Below are 24,640 nucleotides of genomic sequence, written 5' to 3' on the forward strand. Positions count from 1 at the left end.
TCAAATACCAATCTTTCATTATTACATTTGTTAAGTGTGATTTGAAAGAACCCTACCACTTCACAGCAAAGACCTCCTGTCCCATTAACCTTTGCTATTTCATTCCTCTATATCCCAGGTTTCTGAGTTAGTCCAGACTGGACTGTCTAGCTGTTACTCAACAGAGTGTCTGAATTTAAGACTCTGATTGTCTGTGGTTATGTCTGTAAAAAGACTTGACATAATGATGAGGTGCTATTGGCCGCACAGTCGTCTGGCTAAGAGATAAAAATGCCTACACTGTAGACTGAGATGTGTACACAGGTACCATACATACTTAGCAGGGACAGAGTGAAAGTGTCCCTGCCAGACCAAATACTCACATGCACGCAAACTGCAGGCCAGAGTTCAAGTGGAAGCATTTGCTCTCGGGTATTTCAAAGGAAATAGACATAAGGGTTTTCCAAGTTGACAAGGCACATGCAACTAGGTGTACCACTTCCGGAAAAAGTCAGCAGAGGAATCACGTGAGCAAGCACCCACTGGGCCCCACTAGACGCATCCATGCAGGGTGGGCAGTGTGAAAACAAACAAAACTGACACAGACTGTTCTTGAAGAACTCAGACTAGTGACAGAAATTCATAGGTAAATAAATCATTTCTCTAAGTGAGACCATCGATATATTACGTGGTTTGGGTTTCTGTTCTGGTGGTGTGGGGAATATTTTTAATTAAATATTTTTTAAGTTTTAAATTTTAAGTTTTAAATCCAATATTAAATAGAATTTAATTCTAAATGAATAATAAATTTAAATTAAATATTAAATATAAGACTCAGCACATTTTCCTCCACAAAGAATCATTTCATAGAATTTCTATTTTCAATTCTATTTCATACATTCACTATCTCTAACACCCTGTTACCAAAGATCCCAAATCAATTAGGAAACACACACTCTTCAGCCCTCTGGCTTCCTTTTGGTTAATGCTTTGCTGGGTTACAAAATTATGAGCCTTTTAAATGATTTCTAGGGACGCTCCCTACTAGTATCCAGCATTCACCATTCTGAAAGACAGCTGAGAGCAGGCAGAATGTAGATGTGTTCTCTAGGAAACAACCAACCTGCACAAAACCTGCTTCTTTAAAAAAGCTGAAAAGTGGCTTAGCACAAACATCATAATGATCCCAAACCTATCTCTAACGTTGCCAAACCACTGTATCTAGTAAAGGTCTCTGCACAGCAAAAGACATCTTCTACGTCAGGACATTTCTTGTGTCTATAAAGTCCTAACTATCTTTCCTAGGGGAAGACAGGCCACACAGCCACAGCCAGCAAAGTCACAGTAAACAGTGGTCCAGTGGCCTTAGCAGACGCGTGTGTCCCTGTGCATCCAACAACCGAGGTGCCCAGGAGCCGGGATCCAGGCGGCTGCAGCCACAGTCAGGAGCGGGCCCCTTATGGTTCCATCATTCCATCCAGCAGGTTGTCCTGTCAGTGGTGAACATTTACTGAGAAGTCTTCTACATGCTTAGAATTATATTAGCTACCTTGAGAGGAATTTAGAGGAAATAAAACAGATTTCGTTCTGTTTTACATAGAGACAAAACTATAAAGACAACAACTACGGACCTGGCAGGGGTAGTGATAATGCAAATACTTGCTAACATATATCGGCACATATAGGGGTCAGGGGTTTTGCATATGTTATCTCATTTAATATAATCCTCACAAAAATCCAGTGAGGTAGGTATTATTACCACTAATTCACAAAGAGGAACAGAGTTTTAAAGATTATTTTTACTGCTATGAAAACAGGAACTAGATCATCTTTTTTTTTTTTAATTAATTAATTTATTAATTAATTTATTTATTTATTTATGGCTGTGTTGGGTCTTCGTTTCTGTGCGAGGGCTTTCTCTAGTTGTGACAAGCGGGGGCCACTCTTCATCGCGGTGCGCGGGCCTCTCACTATCGTGGCTTCTCTTGTTGCGGAGCACAGGCTCCAGACGCGCAGGCTCAGTAATTGTGGCTCACGGGCCCAGCTACTCTGCGGCACGTGGGATCTTCCCAGACCACGGCTCGAACCCGTGTCCCCTGCATTAGCAGGCAGATTCTCAACCACTGCGCCACCAGGGAAGCCCTAGATCATCTTTTTAACTATAATATCTCCAATGCTAAGCACCGGCCCTGGCACACAGCACGTGCTTGGGAGCTATGGGTTGACTGAATGAGTTAAATAAATTGCTCAGCCAGTGAGTGAGGTTAAGGGTCAGGAACCTACTGTTTAAAATGGCCTTCCTTAACAGTATCCGAACTGGGCTGGGTTCTGCATTCCTTCTGATTCTATATCAAGGCCTCGTTTTGTCACTGATTCTAACCTTACCCCATCCTTCTATAAAGCACATTTCCCCCACTGATCACTGCTGTAGCCAGCCTTGAAGACGGCCTCCAGTGATGACCCACCTCCTGGTATCCACACTCCGGTGAAGTCTCCTCCTGCACTGTACCATGCTGGTCTGCGTCTGTGTGACTAACAGCATCCTACAGAAATGATGGTATGGTAGGTCATTTCCAAAATTAGGTTATAAAAGACTGACGCTTTCTCTCTCTCACATCACTCTCAGAGAAGCAAGCTGCTTCTCTCTGTCGTGAGGAGTCCTAGGGAAGGTTTACACCGTTAAGAACTGAAGCCTCCTGCTGATAGCTATGTGAGTGAACTTGGAAGTGGAATCTAATCAAGTCTTCCGAGACCAAACAGCCCCAGCTGACAACCTGACTGCAACCTCGTGACAGTCCCGGAGCCAGAACTCCAGAACCGCCCAGCTAAGTTGCTCCTGAATTCCTGACCCTCAGAAAAGGTATGAATAATAAATGTGTGTTGTTTTAAGCTGTTAAAATGTGGGGGAAATTTGTTACACAGCAAATATATAACTAATGTAACCACAAATACATACAGATAAGATAGGCTAGCTAAAAATCGTTCTGAAAAATATCATATGATATCACTTATATATGGAATCTTAAAAAAAAAAAAAAAAGGGTACAAATGAACTTATTTACAAAACAGAAGTAGAGGCATGGATGTAGAAGACAAACTTACGGTTACCAGGGGATAGCGGGCGGGGCGGGGGAGGATAAACTGGGAGATTGGGACTGACATAGACACATTACTATCTATAAAATAGATAACTAATAAGAACCTGCTGTAGAGCACAGGGAACTCCACTCAAGCCTCTGTAACAGCCTATATGGGAAAAGAATCTAAAAAAAAAATAAGAGTGGATACATGTATATGTCTAACTGATTCACTCTGCTGTACATCTGAAAACTAACACAATATTGTAAATCAACTATACGCCAATAAAATTTTTTTTAAAAAGAAAAGAAATAAATGATTGTCAATGCAAAAAAAAAAACAGCTCAAAAGTCAAGCTCCAATAAAGCTCTAAAGTGATTCATAGAACCCTCGGATAAGTCAAAAGGCAACAACATATTCTACTTTATTGCTGGGTGACACAAGGACACTGGGAAGCAGGATGGTCTTCAGTGGAGGTAGTTGAGAAAACTACCTGTATGGTTTCTGGATTGAGAGACACAGAAAATCCTACCTACTCAAAAATGTCCCCTATACCCAACCTGACATGCTCTGATTCTGAAATTTTACTATTTTTAATTTCAAGAGATCTAAATGTTAACTTTACCTCATTTTTAACACATTAGCTAGCAGCTAAGACAAAAAGAAAGGAACCAAAGGGAAAAAGAGGCCAGGACAGATATTGCCTAGACATCACCGTCATATGAAGAGAAGAAGGTGCAATGCTTTGTAATGAATTATGGGTAGCTGGGGAAGTTAAGAAGATCAAGGAATATGTGATGTAAATAACTTTAAAATATATTTTTAAAAATTAAATTGTTTTGCAAATTTTCAGCAGTTTCAAAATATCTAAATAGCAAGTTCAGATATATGGAAGGTTTTATTTTTTTTAATTTTTATTGGAGTATAGTTAGTTGATTTACAATGTTGTATTAGTCTCAGGTGTACAGCAAAGTGAATCAGTTATACATATACATATACCCACTCTTTTTTAGATTCTTTTCCCATATAGGTCACTGCAGAGTATTGAGTAGCGTTCCCTGTGCTATGCAGTCGGGCCTTATTAGTTAACTATTTTAGATATAGCAGCGTGTACATGTCAATCGCAATCTCCCAATTTATCCCTCCCCCCAGAAGGTTTTTTAAATCTGACTTTACTCCTTTATAATTTATCTCAACTCTAAGGTATTAGAGCACAGAGGTTCAGAGAGTACACAGGGGAGATAATTCACCAGGGTTCAAATCCTATCCAGCTACCCAAAGGCTGTGTGGCTCAGACAAGTCACTTAGACTCTCTGTGTGCCAGTATCCTCATGTGACAAAGGGAAATGATAATTATAGTGTCACAGTAAGTATCAAGGTTTTAATACATATCACCATTTACTGGCGCATAGTAAGCATGCAGAAAGGGTTAGCTGCCAACATCATCATTATTAAGGATTAACTCATCCTTCAAGGTATCACTATATATCTTAAAGATCTCTCTACACATATTCATTTTCCCTACCAATAAACTACAACCTCATTGAAAATAATAAACTGATCAGTAATAAAATTCCCCCACTCCCTGTAGGAACATACGGCAACAGCAGGGTTGGTATTTAAAACCTCATAGGACCAATTACTTGTGATTTTAATTTAGTTTAAATTTTTACCCTAGTGAGAGACAAATATGTACCTTACTGGAAGATAACCCATTAAAAGACAGACCTGCAAGTTATTTAACTGATATTTTATTGAAGAAAATCGCTAGAGAGCTGCACCTTACAATTCTGTAACATACAGAGTCTAGAAAATATTGTAGAAATACCATTTGTATAAATCTGATAGGAAAAAAATAGAAATTGGGAAGAAACAGAATTAGAGGAAACTATGTATAATTTTGGGTATAAGTGATAAATCCTTTTGATATTTCTTTTGGTTGGCTGCTTGGCTGGTACCATTCTGCATCAACACTATTTGATAAGCCTGTTGACCTTGGTGGCTTGATGACAATGGAGAAAGTTCTATTTGGGCTCTAAAAACACGCAAGTTGCTGCTCTCCTTGGAGGGCCACATTTGATCTCCCACTTCTTCATACTGAAATGCCACGTGTCACCAGAAAAGACTCTGGGATAAACTGCCTAAGACTGTCCATCCTCTCACAAGGCACAGGTAGGAGAGCAAATAATACGTAATAAAATAGCTTTCCTGGTAATGGGGAAACCAAACTGACATCGGAATCGGGGTGGAGCTGTGTTGATACCACAAGCTCAGCTCAAAGCCCAGTGCCCTCTAGACTTAGTTAGACCATCCCCATACCCTGGCACCCCTCACGGAGTAGTGGACCAAGACCCAAATATTCTTCCATATGCTCCATTTTTTTTTTTTTTTTAGAACAACAAGCCATCTTTCATTACGTTGATAAGATAATATACTGTGAAAAGTCCCAGGAAAGGTATGTCTGGACATATGTCTTAAGAACATGAGATATAATACTCTAGCTCTGAAATGACTAAAGAATTCCAAGTTTTAACTTTAAATGACATAATTCTGTATTTAAACAAATAGTTTTCTACCAAAAGATCAGAAATTTTCAAAAGCCTGCAAAACACTAAGTAGTTCAATTACTTTTCAAATATTACATATTTTTTTCCTTTAGTATAATAAAATTAGCATTTAATAAGAATCATCCGTTTCTTACGGAGCTTAAGAATTCTGTTGGTTCATTTTAAGCCAAATCTTGCATGTTTAGAATTTTCTGGTTTAGTTGGAAATAGTTTTCATGGGTCTGAACATCCAGTTCAACTGATTATTCTGAAATGTGCGCATGTGGGAGGAATTGTTAGCCTATGAGACCCTTCTTCAGTAATTCAGATATTTAAATCATCATTTCCAAAGCAAGTCTTCCAAAATCAAATAAACTGCAAAACTAGAAGCATAACTGAGTCTCCAAAAGAGTTCCCATCCTCTGCCAAAACAGACCTCGAATTCTTAATCCCTTGTCCAAAAAAACTGGACCAAGTATTGACGTTTTCCACCAAGCAAGCCACATAGCCACAAATGTTTCTCATTTACCTCACTCCTGGGACGTACAGCTCAAATAAAAAATTTCCTGAATACCCCAAATTTCAGATGCGATTTGGAATGCAAGTGATTCATAATGCTTTGCAGGAAACATTATGATCTTCTCTTACCAATTCAGTGTTTGTGGAACGCAGTCCTCAGGAGATAATCCCAACTAATCAGAAGGATGATATCACTGTCAGCCATATGACCCAAATATTAAGCTCTCTGCCTCTAGCTCAGATGTGATTTTGAACCCTGAGCAATCCGCTTCTCCAGCTACTGTTCCAGTGAGAAAGACGTTACCTCAAGGGAGTTAGCAGAGATCCATACTGTGCTCCATGGCAAGAAACATGGTAGCACCGCACTCAACCCCCCTCTTAGGAAAGGCCAAAACCATGTTAAAAGGAATTAAAGGCACTGTCATCACTTCTGCACCCAAAGACTCCCACAGTGGCCTCTGAACAGTCAGAGATTCTAACTAAATTCAAGTGTGAAACTTCACATAGCCTCTAGCTAGTTTATGAGTCCTACTCTAATTCCACTCCCACTTCATCCCCTAGTAGTAAGTCAAACAATAACGTCTTGGAGTACCAAAGTTGCAATAGTCATCTTTTGTAGATTCCTATTTGCTTTCAAGGAAAGAAACACAGTTGAAATAGAGGAAGAAAAGTACTGCATTGAATACACCAAATTAACATGAAAACTGTGTAAGTCTTAGAAATCGTGGTTACTAAAAAGCAGAGAATTGTAGGTGGCTACAATATGATGAAAAAAACAGGGCATAGAGTAACAAATGTGGGTAGCGAAAGATGGAGACAAACACTTACTGACAGTAATCCGTTAGCTAAGGAATTCAGTATAAGCAAATTGTACAGTTAAAGGGAACTCTTCAACAAGGATAACCTGAGAGATTCTGAGGCAAAACTCAAAGCTGAGCATATTACACCTTGAAAGTTTGGGCAAATGGAGACAGCTACTGATGCTACAGAAATAACAGCCAATAGGACGAAATGCCCAAAAAAGGAGTTTGAGAAAAGCTTAAAATCATTATTTAAGCATAAGAAGAAAAGAATCTAGTTTAAACAGAATAATATTCTCTAAAACACAATAATGAAGAACCTACAAAACAATGGGTTTGCCTAAATTAGATTTCATGGTTCTACAGCCTATTTTGATATTGCTAACATTTACAAAGAAACACTTAAACTGAGTCTGTAAATTAAAATTAGGATATAACTGAAGATCCTGTGAGATGAGTATGCCTCAGAAAACCATAAAAAAATATAAAATACTTGAAAAAAAATAATGTCTACGCATTAAAAAAAAGAGATCAACTTAAATGTGTGATTGGATCAACACATGTCATGAACAATCTAAAAAGTGGCTTGAATACAGCTGGCTGCCAAAAGATCCTATTTTCCATCCCCCACGTGGCCCTTTGGTAAGTCATCACTCATTTACCCATACAAAAAGAAACAGTAATCACACTGGTGATCCACTACTTATTTTCACTGAAAAAATCTGGTTAGCTAATAACATCAGGAAATGAAATATTCTAAATGACTGTGTTTTCTGGTTACTTTAAAACCTAATTCTGTGCATTTTCCCTCTTGCCCCTGTTGGTTTTAGACTTGGAATTGAGTGAAATCAGTATAAGCTCTCAGAGTTTTGAATAAATGACATAATATATATGAAGCTTCTAGAATAGTGCACATGGGTAAATACTCAAAGAATTGTTAGTTCCCTTATTCTTTTCCCTTCCCTCTTGCTTCTGCCAACCATAGCTTTGCTTCCTCTTCTGCAGTTTAGGATTCAGGAGCTGAGTTTTCACATGTGATAAGTTAATTCCCCAACAGAATGTAATGTTTCTTTATTCTTTTTTTTTTTTTTTAATTAATTAATATATTTATTTTTGGCCGTGTTGGGTCTTCGTTTCTGTGTGAGGGCTTTCTCTAGTTGCGGCAAGCGGGGGCCACTCTTCATTGCGGTGCGCGGGCCTCTCACTATCGCGGCCTCTCTTGTTGTGGAGCACAGGCTCCAGACATGCAGGCTCAGTAGTTGTGGCTCACGGGCCCAGCTGCTCCGCGGCATGTGGGATCTTCCCAGACCAGGGCTCGAACCCGTGTCCCCTGCATTGGCAGGTGGATTCTCAACCACTGCACCACCAGGGAAGCCCCTCTTTATTAACGATCTGTCCAGTGAGTTTTAATTACAGAGCCCCTCCAAAAACTCCTTGCCTTGACTTTTTCTCTTCTTCCCTTAATTTCCACTGAGGGATCACCGAAGTTCAACTCACAGTTTGTATTAGAGCCTAATGTTGTGTGTAGCACTATACTAAGATATAGGGATACAGAATTCAAGAAAACATTGATCCCACCTGGGAGAGTTAATTTTATATGTCAGCTTGACTGGGCCACAGGGCACCCAGACAGTTGTTCAAACATTACTTTGGGTTTTTCTGTGAGGGTGTTTTTGAATGAGATTAATGTTTTAATGCATGAATTTGAGTAAAGTAGATTGCCCTCCACAATGTAGGTGGGTCTCGGCCAATCAGTTGAAGCCCTGAAAAGAACAAAAGGGTCTCCCTCCCCCAAGTGAAAGAGAATTCTTTTGCCTGATGGCCGTTAAACTGGAATATCCACCCTTCAGGCCTGACAGCCTTTCAAGTGGGACACTAGCTCTTGCTGATTCTACAGCAGCCTTCTGGTCATGAGACTTGAACTAGACCATCAGCTATTCCTTGTTCTACAGCAGCCTGTTGCCTCTGGACTCAAAGTGGGACATTGGCTCTGCAGATTCTGGACTTGCCAGCCTCCATCACCACATAAGCCAATTCCTTACAATGAACCTCTTTCTCAGTCTCTCTCTTTCTCTCTCTGGATGGATGGATGGACGGACTGACAGATAGACAGCTATACATCATAGATACAGATATAGATATATAGATATAGATATATAGATCCTATTGGTTCTGTTTCTCTGAAAACCCTGAGTAATACAATACCCTCAAGAAGCTCAGAGTACAGTCATAGGGATATACCCAAATAAACTTTCTCCATGAAGCCTTTCCCAAACAATAACATAGAATATGGTGCTATGAGCCAAATAAACCATCAAACAGAACAACTATCAATAAACATTCACTGAGTGAATTAAAAGGACTTGAAAGCGGAATCCGCCAAGGACAATATCAGCCCATGTAATTCATTCCCTCAAGGATTCTCATAAAGTGAGTGATCTGGTGTCCATTCACAGCTAGGCTTGCCCTTTCCTGCATGTGCTGCCTAGATGAGATTTCTCTGCTTTTATGAGTTAGTTACTGTTATTTGAAGCAGGTCATTGGGAAATAAATCTAAAACAGGGAGTACAGTTATAAATTAGTTCATCCCCCTCGCAGGACAGGGCACAAATGAGAAGCAAACAAGCTCACCTGAATGGCAGCCAAGTTCTTCTGCTCCTGCGATGGTGCCTCATGGACAAAGCGAAGCCAGTTGGAGTGCCGTGGGTTGGTAGCATCCAAAATGTACAGAACTTCTCCCTTACTCCCACGAACCTGAAATATAAAAGCTCCTGAATTTATACTTGAAGTTAATCTTAACCACACTAAATAGATTACCCGTACTAAAAATAACATGATATTTTTTCGTAAGTATTACCTTTACTTATTAACAGGTGTTGAATAGATGCTGGATTAACATCCGTTCCTCCCTTTAAACATATGTACAAACAGAGCCTACTTTAATTTGGCAGATGTCTAGATGACTCACAATTGCAATCAACTCTCAGAAACATCCTGTGTTGATAGCTCTTTTCTGGTCAAGATTATTTATTTGTAGGTGTATTTTAATATATGTGTCACAAATGCAATTGTTCAGGGGATAACTATAATCGCAAACCATCCCCTTTCTTTCCACCCAAGAGGGCAGGGCTGCTTGGTTCCCCAAGTGGGAGGGGGTGGAGCTGGATAAATCCTTTCAATGTCTCGTTCCACCTGCTTACTGAATCATTTCCATATGCGGAGAATTTGCTAATGTAACCAGTGGAATCTGACATCCCCTGGGCCACAATTCACATTTTTAACTAGTGGATGAATAAAACAAGTTCAATTTTGTCTTTTCATGGCCTGCTCATGTCTTGCTGAGAACGACGGCGGGCTCTCTGTTTTTCGTTTCTTGCCATAAACCCTCCCGGACAGATTTACTCAACTCTCAATCAAGGGAGGAGGGTAACTGCCAAAGGAGCAAGGACTCCACTGGGCATTCTTGAATCCAAGTTGCTTCGAACCTAGCTTCTCAAAACCTTTGCATTGTAGGGTACTGGGCACTTGCTCAGTTTAATAAAACATGTACCGATCTCTACCCAATGTTCATCTTGTGTTTATCTTCAATTGGAATCGAGGAGAGGAGGGGGGGAAGCAATGAGTGATTAGCACTCCACATCTCTAACACCAAGTAACACAAGTATAAACACTATACCTTCACTGACTTGGAGTGGGAAAAAAACAAATTCCAGAGCTCCAGAATTTTATAAAGTAAAGCACAACTAGCCTAATAAGGTACGTATTTTCATGATACATTTGGACAATCACTCATTCACTGAACAAATACTGACTGAGTCCCTACCATGGTGCCAAGTACTGCTAATGCACTGGGAGTCTTTCAGTAAACAAGATAGATAGATGAAGCCTGACCTCACAGCACTTAAGAGCAAACAAGCACAGGATATCACTTCAGGTAAAGGTAAGTGCTGTGAAGACAACTAAAGCGTAAGAGGAGGATGCAGAGTGAGGGGAGAAGCGCTCTTCCAGGTGGTCAGGCAAAGCCTCTCTGATGAGATGACCTGAAGAGTCCTAAATGAAGGGAGGGCACAGGCCAGGGGAGAGCTCAGGAAAGCGTGGTTCCAGGCTAGAGGGAACAGCAAGTAAAAGGCAAATAGAAAGGCCCTGAGTTGGAAACAAATTAAGAACAGCAAGAAGGTCATGAGGCTGGAACAGAAGGAGCACCAAGAAAATGGTGGGCGTTGAGATCAGACAGGCTGGCATAGGCCAGACCATGCACTGACCCGGAAACCAAGAAGCCACCCCTACGGGTCAAGTTACCCAAAAGCTGCTGTATAAAAACATCTGCTGCAGGCACTGCAAGGCCTGATATTCAAGATTCTAATACATATTGTCTGGGAAAAAATACAGTTAGCCTGCTCCTTGTATCTTATATCTGCCATGTTTCTCAAACAATCCCTGTTTTCTTAAGGGCCCAAGGATCCTCCATAATCATTTAAAAATCTCTCTAATAAATGGCAGACCCTCACTGGAAAGCAGGGATTTAATTTTCAATACTGTCATTGCTAAAAGAACTTAGGACTATAAAATACCTCATATTTACATCTCGTATGTTTAGGTGTGAAGCTATGGGAATTTCTCACTAAATAACAATCTCACGCTGAGATCTGCTCTGGGAGGCCCTTGAAAACTGTCCTGCCTTCCTGCTTACCCGTCAACTCGGAACCCTCACTGCCCACTGGGCGATGCCAAAAATGTCCAGCCACACTGCTGGGAAAAATAGGACACTCTACAACCCCCCCTCAAAGAGGACACCAGTTCACATGTCTTTAAGCAGAGTAAAAAGGTAATTCTAAATATCTGGGTATAAAGTCTCCTTTCCAGGCTCCTCCACAGCTACAGTAACAGAACTGTTTATATTGACAAACAACTAAATTAAGCAGAACAAGTGGCATCGCCACCAGGTACCCGAAAGATAAATTTTCTCAGAACTGAAATCTAAAACCTACAACTGTTGTTGAAATCCACACAGTCCAACTAATTCTATGTAGGGAAACACCAGCGTGCTTGCCCACGGCAGACTGCATTTGAGAGGAGAGAACTACCTACAGAAAGCAGTTAATGGCTCTTCTCAGTTATACATTTGTTACCCAGTATTAAGTACAATATGTATCAGATGTGTTTGACATTTGAAATTCTTTCTTCAAAGATGTGAAACACAACAAAGATTTCTCTGTGACTTATTATAATAAGCCCATTTTACCAGGGGCATTGTTTGTTCCTTATTTTTTCAGCTTTTTCCCAGGCCTTTTGGCTCCAGCTGTGTTGAATGACTCAGTAACTCATTTCCAGTCCATTAGATATATGCACTTTCTGGTTGTCTATTACCTTCTCACATCATATTCTGGCTTAAGAGACATGCACAATTTAATTTTTTATTGAAATTCTTACAAGATTTGTCACTTTCAATAATCTAAATGTATATATTATCGCTTATACTCTCATAACAACACTATAATGATATACTACAGTGGCCTACACATTCATATTTGAGATAACTTTTTTTGTTCATTAACAGAGCCACTGCCCATTTATTTTACTCTAAACATCCTTACCCAAGTGACTCTTAAGTCCCTACACAGTCTTTGCAGGCTACCTGTTTTCTCCAGCTTTCGAGTGGCTGGTCCTTTCCCCGTTCCTCCATTCCAGTCTTCAACACTTCACTGAAGCTGCTGGATTATCTGCTCACATGACTTTTATCTTCCTACCCTAACCCCGGCATTATCCTCACTGAAATATCTAGGAGACATCCAAAGATAATCTAACCCATGTTTCCTCTTTCCAGAGAAACCAAATCAAAAAAACTCTAGACAGATGGCTATTAGTAAAGTCTCCATTTATCTATTTTAATTTGATACTGAACCCTGAGGTAATAAATTGAACATTTTTTTTAAAGACTAATGAATAAAGAAGATCCGAAATTCCTCTTAGTATCACGTTCCAGCATCTAACTGACCTTTGCAGCCAGTGTGTATTGTTTTTCCTTTCAAAACTAGTCTTCCAAATGCCATCTTATGCTATTTGAATTTTCATGGAAATGAAGTGTATTGGTACTGTCCTACTGAGGATCATCTTCTGAATACCTGGGGCCTACAAAGAAGTCAAATTCTCATCTTGCAGCAAAAACCATCTCAATTCCAAACTCTGATCTGCACAGTCTTCCTAAGCCAGTTACACAAAAATAAGTTAGCTAAAGTAGGAAAGGGAAAGAAACCCTCATGTGAAAATGAAAACCTTCCCCCTTTAATCCAGTCATTCATATCTCTAGGACTTTGTCACTGTAATTAAATGAAAATTATCACTGTGCAGAACTTGGCAGGCTCTACTCTCTGTCAAATGCTACCGACATCATTTTTCAAGGTCCAGGACAATGTGCTACAATGGATCTGTCTTTTTTTCCAGATTAAAGATTAGCAGCATTAAATATGTCACAGTTTGTCTTCCCACCCAGCAAAGGACAGAAGAAATCACAAAAAGATTCAGCTCTACAAAAGTAAACCCTAACATGTAAATGAAAGAAACGGAAATATGTAATCAAATCAAATATATAAAGAATTTTTCTTTCCTTAAATTTAAATATTTTCTCTGTTAAATTGTGTCAACTATAGACAGAAAAGCTTATTTATTACTTGGATGGTTCATTTTCACAGTAGAAGGGTCTACAATGTTACTCTACTATTTTCCTTCAATTATTTTGAATGCCTGAGGAATCTTTCACTCAACACATACAGGACATCAGGGTTCCCAGAGCAAAGCTAATCAACGAGATTGGTCCCCAGACATGGCAAAATCTACCCAATGGAATTTTATTTAACATATGGTAAAATTTCATGGCAGTGAAATATAGTCAGTTCCAAAAATATAGAAATAATGTCCTTAATTAGAAGTCACAATATGTTATGTTGATTTATTAAAGAAAATATATTTTCCTTTCTGTCTTTCAACAAGACTTTTCAAAGAAGGTAGTTTTAAGAACTAAGATTTAGAGTATGGATGTCTTTAGAGGATAAAATGTCATCATATTTTTGTATTTAAATTACAGGCATTCTTTCGGCAATTGTTTTTAACTGAAGTAAGGCCAGATGCCCTGCCTTCAGTATTTAATTACCCAGGCTTCAGCATATCTTTAGGACCACAAAAAACTAAGTGTGCTCAAATAATCAATTCTGACAGCACACTGTTGTCAGATTTAAACTAACGAGACACACTTTCAGAAATCAGCAAAGATCATCCCTAGGAAATGCTAATGATTTACAGTTTCTAAGCAAAGGGATGGTTTTTTCCTGTTGATTTTTCAAAGTATTCAGTCTAAAATTCTTCCTGGCTTTGGTGCCTTTAAACACACACATATCACCGTAGCGTATCTACTTATGTCTCCCCCACATACTATATCGTGACCCTAATCCACAGAATCCCCGTCCTCAGACGGGAAAGCACACGGAGAGAAAACACAGGCTTTTACAGACGCCTCTTTACTGAATAACATCCAGAATGTAATACACACAAAAATTAAATAACTTAAAAAGACTGATGAGAAAAATAAAGTCTCTTTTTCATTATAAATAATTAGGGCCCTAAATATTTCAAGCTGGAAGGAACCTCAAGAAGGCATTCTAGAGTGGTAAAAAATGGTAAAAACGCTGGACCAGGAATCAAAAGGCCAGATGTGATCCAAGCTCTGACTGTATCGCATAGGGTGAGTCATTTCCTCTAGCTGAGCTGAGCCATGGTCTCCTGACCTCTAAAATGGGGATGACAGTCCCTGCCCTGTGACCCCACAGACACTGCGTGAGCATCAAGGGAATAAGACGCATGACTTCTTTATACCAATGAATATTTTGCAATCACAAAGTTACCAGTACACTGAGGAAAGTGGGGCTCACAGCAACTAGCAGACGTTCTTAAAGACGAACACTGCTTTCAACAGCACAGCTGGGCACACATGTACCATGTTTCTGCCATGTCAACTTTTTCAAGGAACAAACATGAAGGATATCCTAAAAACCCCTATTCAAACCCAAATACATACAAGTAGCCTCTGCTTGGACACCTGAAGTAAGAACAGGTGCCATTACTAGGTAGTAGCAAATCCAGGTGTAGTTTCAGCTGAGTTGACACTCTTCCTTACGCCAAATTCAAACATGTTGCTCTGTGACCAGCTGCCTTCAATCCCAGCTCTGTCCCTTCGGTAGTTTTAATTTCTCTCCTACATATAGCCCTTCAAATTTCTGAAGGCAGGAGTCCCTCCTCCTCTACATTTTCTCTTCTATAAGAAAATAACTCTTTCCTTGTCTGATGTGATAAACGTTCCTTCACTATCCTGGTTGTCCCCTTATAGACGCACACTGATCTGTCAAAACTCTCAACACGGGACAGAAGTCAGCACACAAAGGACTATTGTGATCTGGGCACTGTCTCTACTGACGCAATTTAAAATCACAAAAGCTTTTTTGGTTGCCACGTCTTAGCTGAGGTTGCCTTTTCAATCACCTAAGCTGTATCAAGGAAGTTCTCCTGATACCGTCAAAGACACAAAGGCAAGTTTAACTGAGGAACTCGGTTAGGTTTCTGTAGGTAAGCAAATCCTGTTCTTGGGCACCTGTACAGATTGTTTCAGAGATGGAAACCTTTTATTTGGTACTGTCTCAATAAATATTTTATTCACTAAAAGCTCAGCTTATGTGTCTTTTTTTTTTAACTGTCTTGCCTTATTTCCTTTAAAAGTTCAAAAATAATTTATAAGAGGTAATGAGAGACTTACTTTAAAAGCACTCCATATCTTGCTTTTCAAAGTACTTTTTAAATTGGGCAAATTTTTTAAAAGAAGAAATAACTGACATGACAACGTGAAAGACACAGTGAAAAGCATATCATCTTTTCCATGGTAAATTTATGAGAGAGTCTTAGCAGTGTAGCCACTGTCCCTTTCTACAATTTTACAAACATGTTCAGACAGTCAGATTTCAGTGACATTTTTGGATAGACTAGTTTTTTACTGCATACAGAATAAAGTAAATTTAGCTGGCATTAGCTTATTATACCCACTGCTTTAGGGGTTTTCTGTAAAGAACATGCAAAGGATAGTGTATAAATACTGTGGCATCCATTTGGACTGCTTAGTGGCTTTTTTTTTACATTTTGATTTTGTCAATATCATAAGGCAGGTAACTTCTCTATAAGTAAAGTGTTATTTCACCAAGGGATTAGAAAACCACATTAATAAAGTCAGCATGTCTTTTGACAATTTGGTGTGATCCATCAGATCCATTAGAAATGATTCACAAAACTTTAAATCTGGTTAAAGTTTTATGAGCCTATAGCGTTGCTCAATTTTTAATACAGATTTGAGACTTAGACAGACAAAGTCTTGAAGTCAGCTTTTGGAGAACCCTCCCTATGGTATATTAAAAGGGCACAGAAAATATGCCAAAAATAAGAAAATTTTAGTAGCAAAATTCTACTTATCAGACATGAAAGCATTTCAAAGAGTTGGTCATGTAAAAAACAATGATAATCTCCAAGATCCAGAGATCATAGTTTTGATATTGTTTTTAAAAGATGATGCTTTGTATCTGAACATTTCTGGGCAAGGGTTATAGAAACACTGAATAACAAAGAGCACTGTGCAGTCCACTGGGAGAAAAAATGAAAAAAAAAGAAAGATCCATTTTTCCTTTGATTCTTATCTCCTAACCCAAATTCCACTGGTGTAGTCACTGTTTTTAGATTTTTCCTAAATATATAGCTTTTCTACAGCTATTAAAATTGAATCTGCCCAGCCCATTTAAACTAACTGTACTCTCTTCATTCACGTCTTCAAAATGTATGCAACTTCCTCGATAAAGAAACAAATGAATTATCTTATTATAAGAATACACCTAAAGCAATCAAGTATTTCCCAATCACTAAGGTTCATCCTTTCCCTTCTTATAATCATCCAACAACCACAGTTCTGTGAAGAATTCTAAAAGGTAACATTAGATATCAGTAAACAACATTTATTTAACAACATCTACTGTGCAGTTCTTTACCGGTTATTTTAAAATACGCCATGAGAAGCAACAAATGAAATTCTAGAATATAGTTCCTTTATTCAACATCTTCAGTATTAATAAAGAAACAAAACATGATTTAAACAAAAAACTCACAAAGCAATGCCTGATTATTATAAAGTAGATATACAAATAAACTTCATTCATTTCAAAAACATTTAGTACTAGGACTTCCCTGGTGGCACAGTGGTTGAGAGTCTGCCTGCTAATGCGGGGGACACGGGTTCGAGCCCTGGTCTGGGAAGATCCCACATGCCGCGGAGCAACTAGGCCTGTGAGCCACAACTACTGAGCCTGCGCGTCTGGAGTCTGTGCTCCGCAACAAGAGAGGCCATGATAGTGAGAGGCCCGCGCACCGCGATGTAGAGTGGCCCCCACTTGCCGCAACTGGAGAAAGCCCTCGCACAGAAACGAAGACCCAACACAGTCATAAATAAATAAATAAATAAATTTTTTAAAAAACAAAAAACACATTTAGTACACACAGATGTAAACATACAGTTCCAAGTCCTGAGGATGGACTAAAGTGAAAAGAAAATATTAGAAAAGAGTATGTTATGAAAATCTTTCAATAGACAAGGTTTGCAAAAGGAGTAAACCTAGCAGGCCTCAGAGGCCTGCTTGTAAGATTGGCTCTTGACTGGCATATGGGAACTTGTGTTCTCAGGGTGCCCCCAGTAAACAGTTAATAGGTAAGGGTGGTTCACTGTTCCTAGACAGTGTAAACACTACGGTTTATGCTGAACACCTGCTTTTCTTCTGGGAATCTGGAATTTTGGTACATGCTAAGGCAGAAGGTGCCTACCAGCCCCCAGTAAAAATCTTGGGTACTGAATTTCTAATGGGTCTCCCTGTACAGAAACATCACATGTGTGTGGCTGCTTTTTCATTACTGGGAGAAGAGTGAGCTCTGTGTGACCCCTCACGGGAGGGAGAAAGCGTAAGGAAATCTATACACGGGTTCCTCCAGACTCTACCCGAGCCTTCTTCCCTTATGATCCAGCTGTACTGCCTTGCTACATCACTGAAATAAATCTTACCCATGAGTACAACTACATACTGGGTCCCATGAGTCCTTCTAGTGAATCTCTGAATGCGGGGTAGTCTTGGGAATCCCCAACACACAAGATGAGGTTAGTTCCAGTTGCTGAATGAATGGCATACAAATTTGTCAACAGAAGAGGTAGAAAATCATTTCAAGATCAACAGTTTTATCATACTCATATTTAAATTACACAAATTAAACTACATCCATTCAATGAAAGGAAAAAAATAAATAAGAAAAAATCAAAGAAAGAAAATAAATATTATAGTTAGGACCATTCCTTTTCATGGTCCATAATTTTAATGACATGAGATTGTTGCCATATGAACTGGTTTCAGAACCTAAGCCTTGCATAAGCTGTGATTCCACTGCAGGGAATGTTATCCCAATGAAAGAATGGTAGAGCAGCTGAGTCATTTTGTGCAAAGGAGGCAAGATGAATGATACTGGTAAATTTGGTTGGGAAGACACAGCTAGTAAAGAACAAGGGGACTCAAATGTGGTGGTTCAAGCAGCAAAATCAGAGAAATAACAGGAAATAAACAGGAAATGTGTCAATTAGGAAGTTTTGTGCTTCACCTAACAGAAAGTGCAAAGGCTAATCAGGATGCGGCCCAGCAGGAATCATCTTCTTGGTAATAATGTACTACTACATGGAGGAAGAGTGGAAAGTAGGAAAGAGGATTCAACTGGGAAGGATGAAGGAGAATGGATGACGGGTAGGCATCCAACAACTCTAATACGCAGGATGGATTGTGTGTGGAGGGAAAATTTTAAGAAAGGAAAAAGAATTAAATAGGCTATTACCATGACCTAGGTGTGAAATAATAAGGCTCTGGAAAGAGGTAAGGGTAGGAAGTTTAGAAGCCTTGAAAGTTGGCACCTAATACCTGAAAAATAGAGTATAGAAGAAGGAAAATCAGACAGACCATTCCCCTAGAAGGTCTGAATCCAAAGCAGACAAAACAAGATAGACAGGCATATTTAAGGTAGCTATAGGAAGAAATACAAACACAAAATTTAAATAATATTTATGTCATATGCAAGCAGAGAAGAAAGTAGAAACTTCTTCTCAAATCCTCCTCCCACACATCTAGACCTTCAGGTGGGTTGGCCAAGGATTCCGTACTCTCTATAGTTGTCATGATACAGTGGAAAGATGCTGGAATATGACCCTCACGTATAATTCATAGAAGGCCCTCGAGTATCACAGGACAGTATCGATAAGGGTAATTAACAGTATATCCTCCGAATTAAGGAGTGTTCAGAAAAAGAAGTCTTCTTCAAGGAGTGGATCTTCACTTGCTCCTGAAAGATTTAGGTTTCTCACTCAAAATTTCCAGAGAAAGTTCTTGCTTCCTATCATCCAAATGTGAACAGAAGGACAGCCTCAGAAGGGGTCACAACATCCATGTTGTACATAATTCTCTCTTACTGCAGCTCATTTTCTAGAATTCTGCCAAAAGGCTCATGCTGCCAGGAAGCAGGATCACTGGAACAGGAGTATCTCCCTGCTACAGACCAAGCTGTATCTGGCATCAGTAATGCTCTGGCAACAAAAGGCCTGGCAAGGAATGCCATCCAAACCTGGAACACAAATATTGCAGCAGAAGGATGTTTTCTGATAAAGAAAGCTGGGGCTTTCCCCTTGATCTGATTTCTTTGCAGCTGGCCATACACGCCCAGGCCTAGGGAGTCAACGGAAATGAGAAATCCCCCTGGGAAAGAGCCCTTCAGAAAAAGAATCTTGGAGAATCCAAGGGACTCTTCCGGAGTGTGGTCCCTTCCAAAGACCCGGGGCTTACTGGGCAGCTGGCCATACACGCCCAGGCCTAGGGAGTCAACGGAAATGAGAAATCCCCCTGGGAAAGAGCCCTTCAGAAAAAGAATCTTGGAGAATCCAAGGGACTCTTCCGGAGTGTGGTCCCTTCCAAAGACCCGGGGCTTACTGGGCTATCTTTGTGGGCCCTCTGACTCTACCACTCAGGCCACTTAATCCTCACTCCCAAACCTCTGCACCTCTGAGGCCAGCTCATGGCCTACTTGAGAAGGATATGGGCAGACACTGAGATTATTCAGTCCGTGCTATTGCTAAATCAGCCCTGATGTCAGTCCTGCTCCGACTCTGGTACTACAAAATCCTAGAACTGCATTTTTGATTTGTTCTCTCATGGGCTAACCTGCTATCTCATTCCCAACCAAGTCCCTAAGTGACTGGGATCCTATCCAGCTTGCTTTACATACAACGTCCTCACTCTATTCATTGGATTCCTTTCCCTCAATCCCGACTTTTTTTTTTAACAGGGCGCAGTTATGCACTGTTGGATGCGTCCAAGGCCAGATGGAGGCCAGCCCAGGTCCCTGCCAGCTGGTGCTCCTTGGTCCTCTACGTGCCAGCAGTCCCACTCCTCGGGGATGGGTAAGCCGGATGGCAGATTATAGTTCCTGGGCATCAGCTCAGATGCTCCTCAAAGACTGATCTCCTGGATTCTTATCTACCCTTGGACTCAAATCCCAAACCTGGACCTGCTTCTGGATCAGATGCTCTGCCTCTTTCTGACCAAGAGCATACACCAGGACTGACCCACCCTCAGCTCCATCAGAGCATCCTAAACTTTTCTTGTTAAGATGTCAAGAAAAACTGTTGGATTTGGGGTATGTTCTGGCCATGATCTACTATCTGAACATGAAGAGCATTTTCCTAATTGAGTATTTTTCCACACTGACTCAAAATCCATCTTCAAACCCATGCTCCACTCTCCTCAGAGTTCTCTCTGTAATTCACCCATCTCCCCCTGCTAATGCCTATTTAGAACCTGCCTGTTTTCTGCCAGAAGTCCTCGGCATGACATAGGAGGCCCTTCACGTGCTGATTTGTCTTGTCTCAGCTCAGGTCACTCTACCCATCTCCCACGGCACTGCACACAGGTACACACCTACACACACCTGGCCCGGGCCATCTAAGAACACACATCTTCTGCCTGGAAGAGGGGAGAAGTGCTCACACTTCCACCTGAGCGATGTGCACATGAGTCAGATTCCATGACAAAAGGCTCTCCTTTGGGTATCATGTCACTCTTACTGAAAATATGCCTTTGATTTAGTCAAATTCACTCTATGAAAATCAAAACATAAAAGAAAATGATACTGCTTTAAATAACAAATAATAATAACAGAAACAGCTAACTGTTAGTTGAGTGTTTATTATGTATCTGGCACTTTGCTAGGCACCTTTACAGATGTTATATAATTTACTCCTTGAAATAACCTATGAGGTAGGTGTTACATATTAACTACATTTAACAGATGATGAAACTGAGGCACAAAGAGGATAAATAATTTGTCCAAGGTTTCACAGTTAGTTAAGTACTAGAGCTAGAGTCTGAACCAAGACAATCTAATTCCTGAGCCCACCACATTACACTACCTCAATATACTTACAACCTTGGGTCACCAGTTGCTGACCGATATGCAGAATTCTAAGAATAACTCCTCAGGACCCTCACCCTTGTAGAATGTCCTCCTGTTTGAGTGTGAGTGGAACCTTGAGTATGATGAGATATCACTACGATTATGTTGTATTGCAGATGGAAGATTATCCTTGGGGAGCCTAATCCAATCACACAAGATGCTTAAAAGCAGAGTTTTCTCTGGCTGATAGCAGAAAAGAAGTCAGAGAGCTAGAAAGCATGAGAGGAATTTGACATGAGGGAGATTCTGCACTACTGAGATGGACAAGCCACAAGGCAGCCTGAGAGCAACCCCAAAGAAATCTAGGGACTGAAAACAATCCCAGCAATAGAATAAAGAACTCAGTCCAACAACCTCAAGGAACTGAATTCAACCAACAACCTCAATGAGCTTGGAAGCAAACTGATTCTCAAAGCCTCCAGATAAGATTACTCAGCCCTGCCAACACCCTGATATGACCTTGTAAGACCCTTAAGCAGAGAATCTGCCTAGACTTCTCACCAATAAAACTGTTAAGACTAAAAAAAGGATGTTGTTTTAAGCCACTAAGTTTGTAGTGATTTGTTACAGGCAAAAGCAGAAAACTAACAACCCTCTCCTGGTACCAAAAATCTACATTAGTTTCCTATCGCTGCACAACAATTACCACAAACAGCTTAAAACTATACCCATTTCTTATCTCACAGTTCTATAGGTAAGAAGGCTGGATGAGCTCAATGGGATTATCTGCTTAGGGTTTGTGAAGAAGGCTCTGTGCAGGAATATGCTTCCAAGTTCACTCAGGTTGTTGGACAAACTCCAGGTCCTTGAAGCTGTAGGACCAAGAGACTTGCTTCTTTCACTTTAGATGACATAATAGATGATGATTTATAATCTGCAAATAATGTTAATTATGTAAAAAAGAATGTGAATGCCTTTAAATATAATATAAACTTATGTTTAATGTAAGGAATTTAGTCTTATAGTAAATGAAAGAAGGGGAGAGAAAAAATAGGGAAGGGACCTAACACGTATTCTTTTTAAATTTTAATTCTAATTCTTAGGTTACAGAAACAATCAGTTCCTCTTAAAAAATAAAAAGTAAATGCTTCTACATTTCCCATTTCATCAGTTCTCTCCAAATCTTAAACTTTAAATTATGGCTTTTTTTACATTTATTATAGAGCTGCCTGAGTACATTTTCACTAGTGTATATAGAGACATCAAACTTGTATCAAGAATTTAACACATAAGGAAACTACTGACCATAAATATTTTTCTATTACTTTCTCACCTCATAAAGACATATTAAACCATTAAAAATACAGATGTAGAACACACTGAAGAGAAGTTGGGGAAACTGAAAATCAAAAGGTATTATATAACACTGGTTTGAGTTTTTAAAAGTGTGCTTACAAATCTAGGGCTTTCCCCAAAGGAGTGTTTTTAATTTTGCAAAAAACTACCTTTTAAGATAAGTCATCTAAAATTACAAAGTGACAAAAACACCTTCTTTGCCCAGAGATATCTCATTTTACTGGCAGCTGTTAGCTCAAAAATGAGAAAAACCTGTCTTATGCACAAACAAAAATCCTAACATTAAACTCTAATGACCAGCTCACTAGACCCAGGACCTCACCTTCCAAATGTGTTCACAGGGTGAAATGGAAACAACATTGGAAAGTTGCCTGCAATGAACTCCTGCAAGTCAAAACAACTTAGACATGTGGCTATTACCATGTTCTGTAACATGAATACAAAGATTTTACTTTTATTAACAAACAGTCCCTTACTGACTCTAGAACTGACTGCTTTACTCATCTATTATTACCCAATTATATTTACCTTTAATAGGTCTCTACTACAGAAATATCTACAGTTCTTAGGCTTTTACCTGAACAAGAATTGGCAATGTCCCTATACAATATCACAATACCATATATATATTTTTTTACATCTTTATTGGACTATCATTGCTTTACAATGTTGTGTTAGTTTCTGCTGTACAACAAAGTGAATCAGCTATACATATACATATATCCCCATATCCCCTCCCTCTTGAGCCTCCCTCCCAGCCCGCCTATCCCACCCCTCTAGGTCGTCACAAAGCACCGAGCTGATCTCCCTGTGCTATGCGGCTGCTTCCCACTAGCCATCCATTTTACATTTTACCATATGTTTTTGAAAGCTGATTTTTAAAAAGTTTATTTTAGAAAAGTAATATGGTGCATACACTGTATTTATGTAATGCTTTCTACAGGGTTTGGAACACCATCCCATAATCAAACATATTCATGTTTCTGCAACTAAAAGTATGAATAGTCATCTAAGTAGGATAAAAACAAAAGGCTACAAATGGCCTCACATAAGTTCAAGTCAGATTCTGCTGCTAAACATGTTATTAAAAAAGAAAAAAAGAAATCTGGTTTTCAGAGCTTTTTAGATTTCTGATTTCCAGGTAAAGGTCTATGGACCTAGAGGTTAAAATGAGTAATTAACCCGTTACAGTACTTTTTCTCCACAGAGATGACATAAATGTATTAGAATGATAACAGGTGCTCTGGCAATAGTACAGTGCCACAGAATTAAAGAAAAACACGCTCATTTACCTGGGAACAGAGTTCCTTATTGTGCCAAATGTGTAAAAGGTTGCACGGACAGTAGGCAGTCTATAAAAGGGCTAAAAAACCAGATTTCTGTGTGGAGAACTACCCCAGCACTGTCTTTGACCTGGAAGTGAAGCCCATAGATTAAAAACTAGGCACAAGCACAATGTGAAGATCTACAGTCTCTAGGTAAGAACGCCTGCCACTTTGGTCACCTGCAATCTACTTATTAATATGCAAAGTGGAGACAACATGCAAGGTGCCCTCCTTTGGGCTTTGAAAGGTCTGACATTTGTAAAACACAAAATTACCATCTTCAATACGGACAAAGGAATATGCATGTGTTTCAACTGATCTCTGGGGCCTGACAGAAGAAAAAGTGTTTTAAAAACATGATTCAGTGACTTCCCTGGTGGTGCAGTAGTTAAGAATCTGTCTGCCAATGCAGGGGACACAGGTTCAATCCCTGGTCCGGGAAGATCCCAGATGCCACGGAGCAACTGCTACAGAGCCTGGACTCTAGAGC

At 39.6% G+C, this 24,640-nt stretch overlaps 1 protein-coding gene across 3 annotated transcripts in view; it reads right to left on the bottom strand.

Annotated features, from left to right (window-relative positions):
• Positions 1-24,640, bottom strand: part of PRDM5 (PR/SET domain 5) — a 205,030-nt gene that overhangs the window by 126,381 nt on the left and 54,009 nt on the right. For all 3 annotated transcript variants that reach the window (XM_068543370.1, XM_068543369.1, XM_068543371.1), the window contains exon 3: positions 9,554-9,676. In XM_068543370.1, coding sequence (XP_068399471.1) covers positions 9,554-9,676 — 123 coding nt within the window. The remainder of the gene's footprint in view (positions 1-9,553; positions 9,677-24,640) is intronic.

The sequence above is a fragment of the Eschrichtius robustus genome, chromosome 4, assembly GCF_028021215.1.
Source record: "Eschrichtius robustus isolate mEscRob2 chromosome 4, mEscRob2.pri, whole genome shotgun sequence".
NCBI classification, from domain to species: Eukaryota; Metazoa; Chordata; class Mammalia; order Artiodactyla; family Eschrichtiidae; genus Eschrichtius; species Eschrichtius robustus.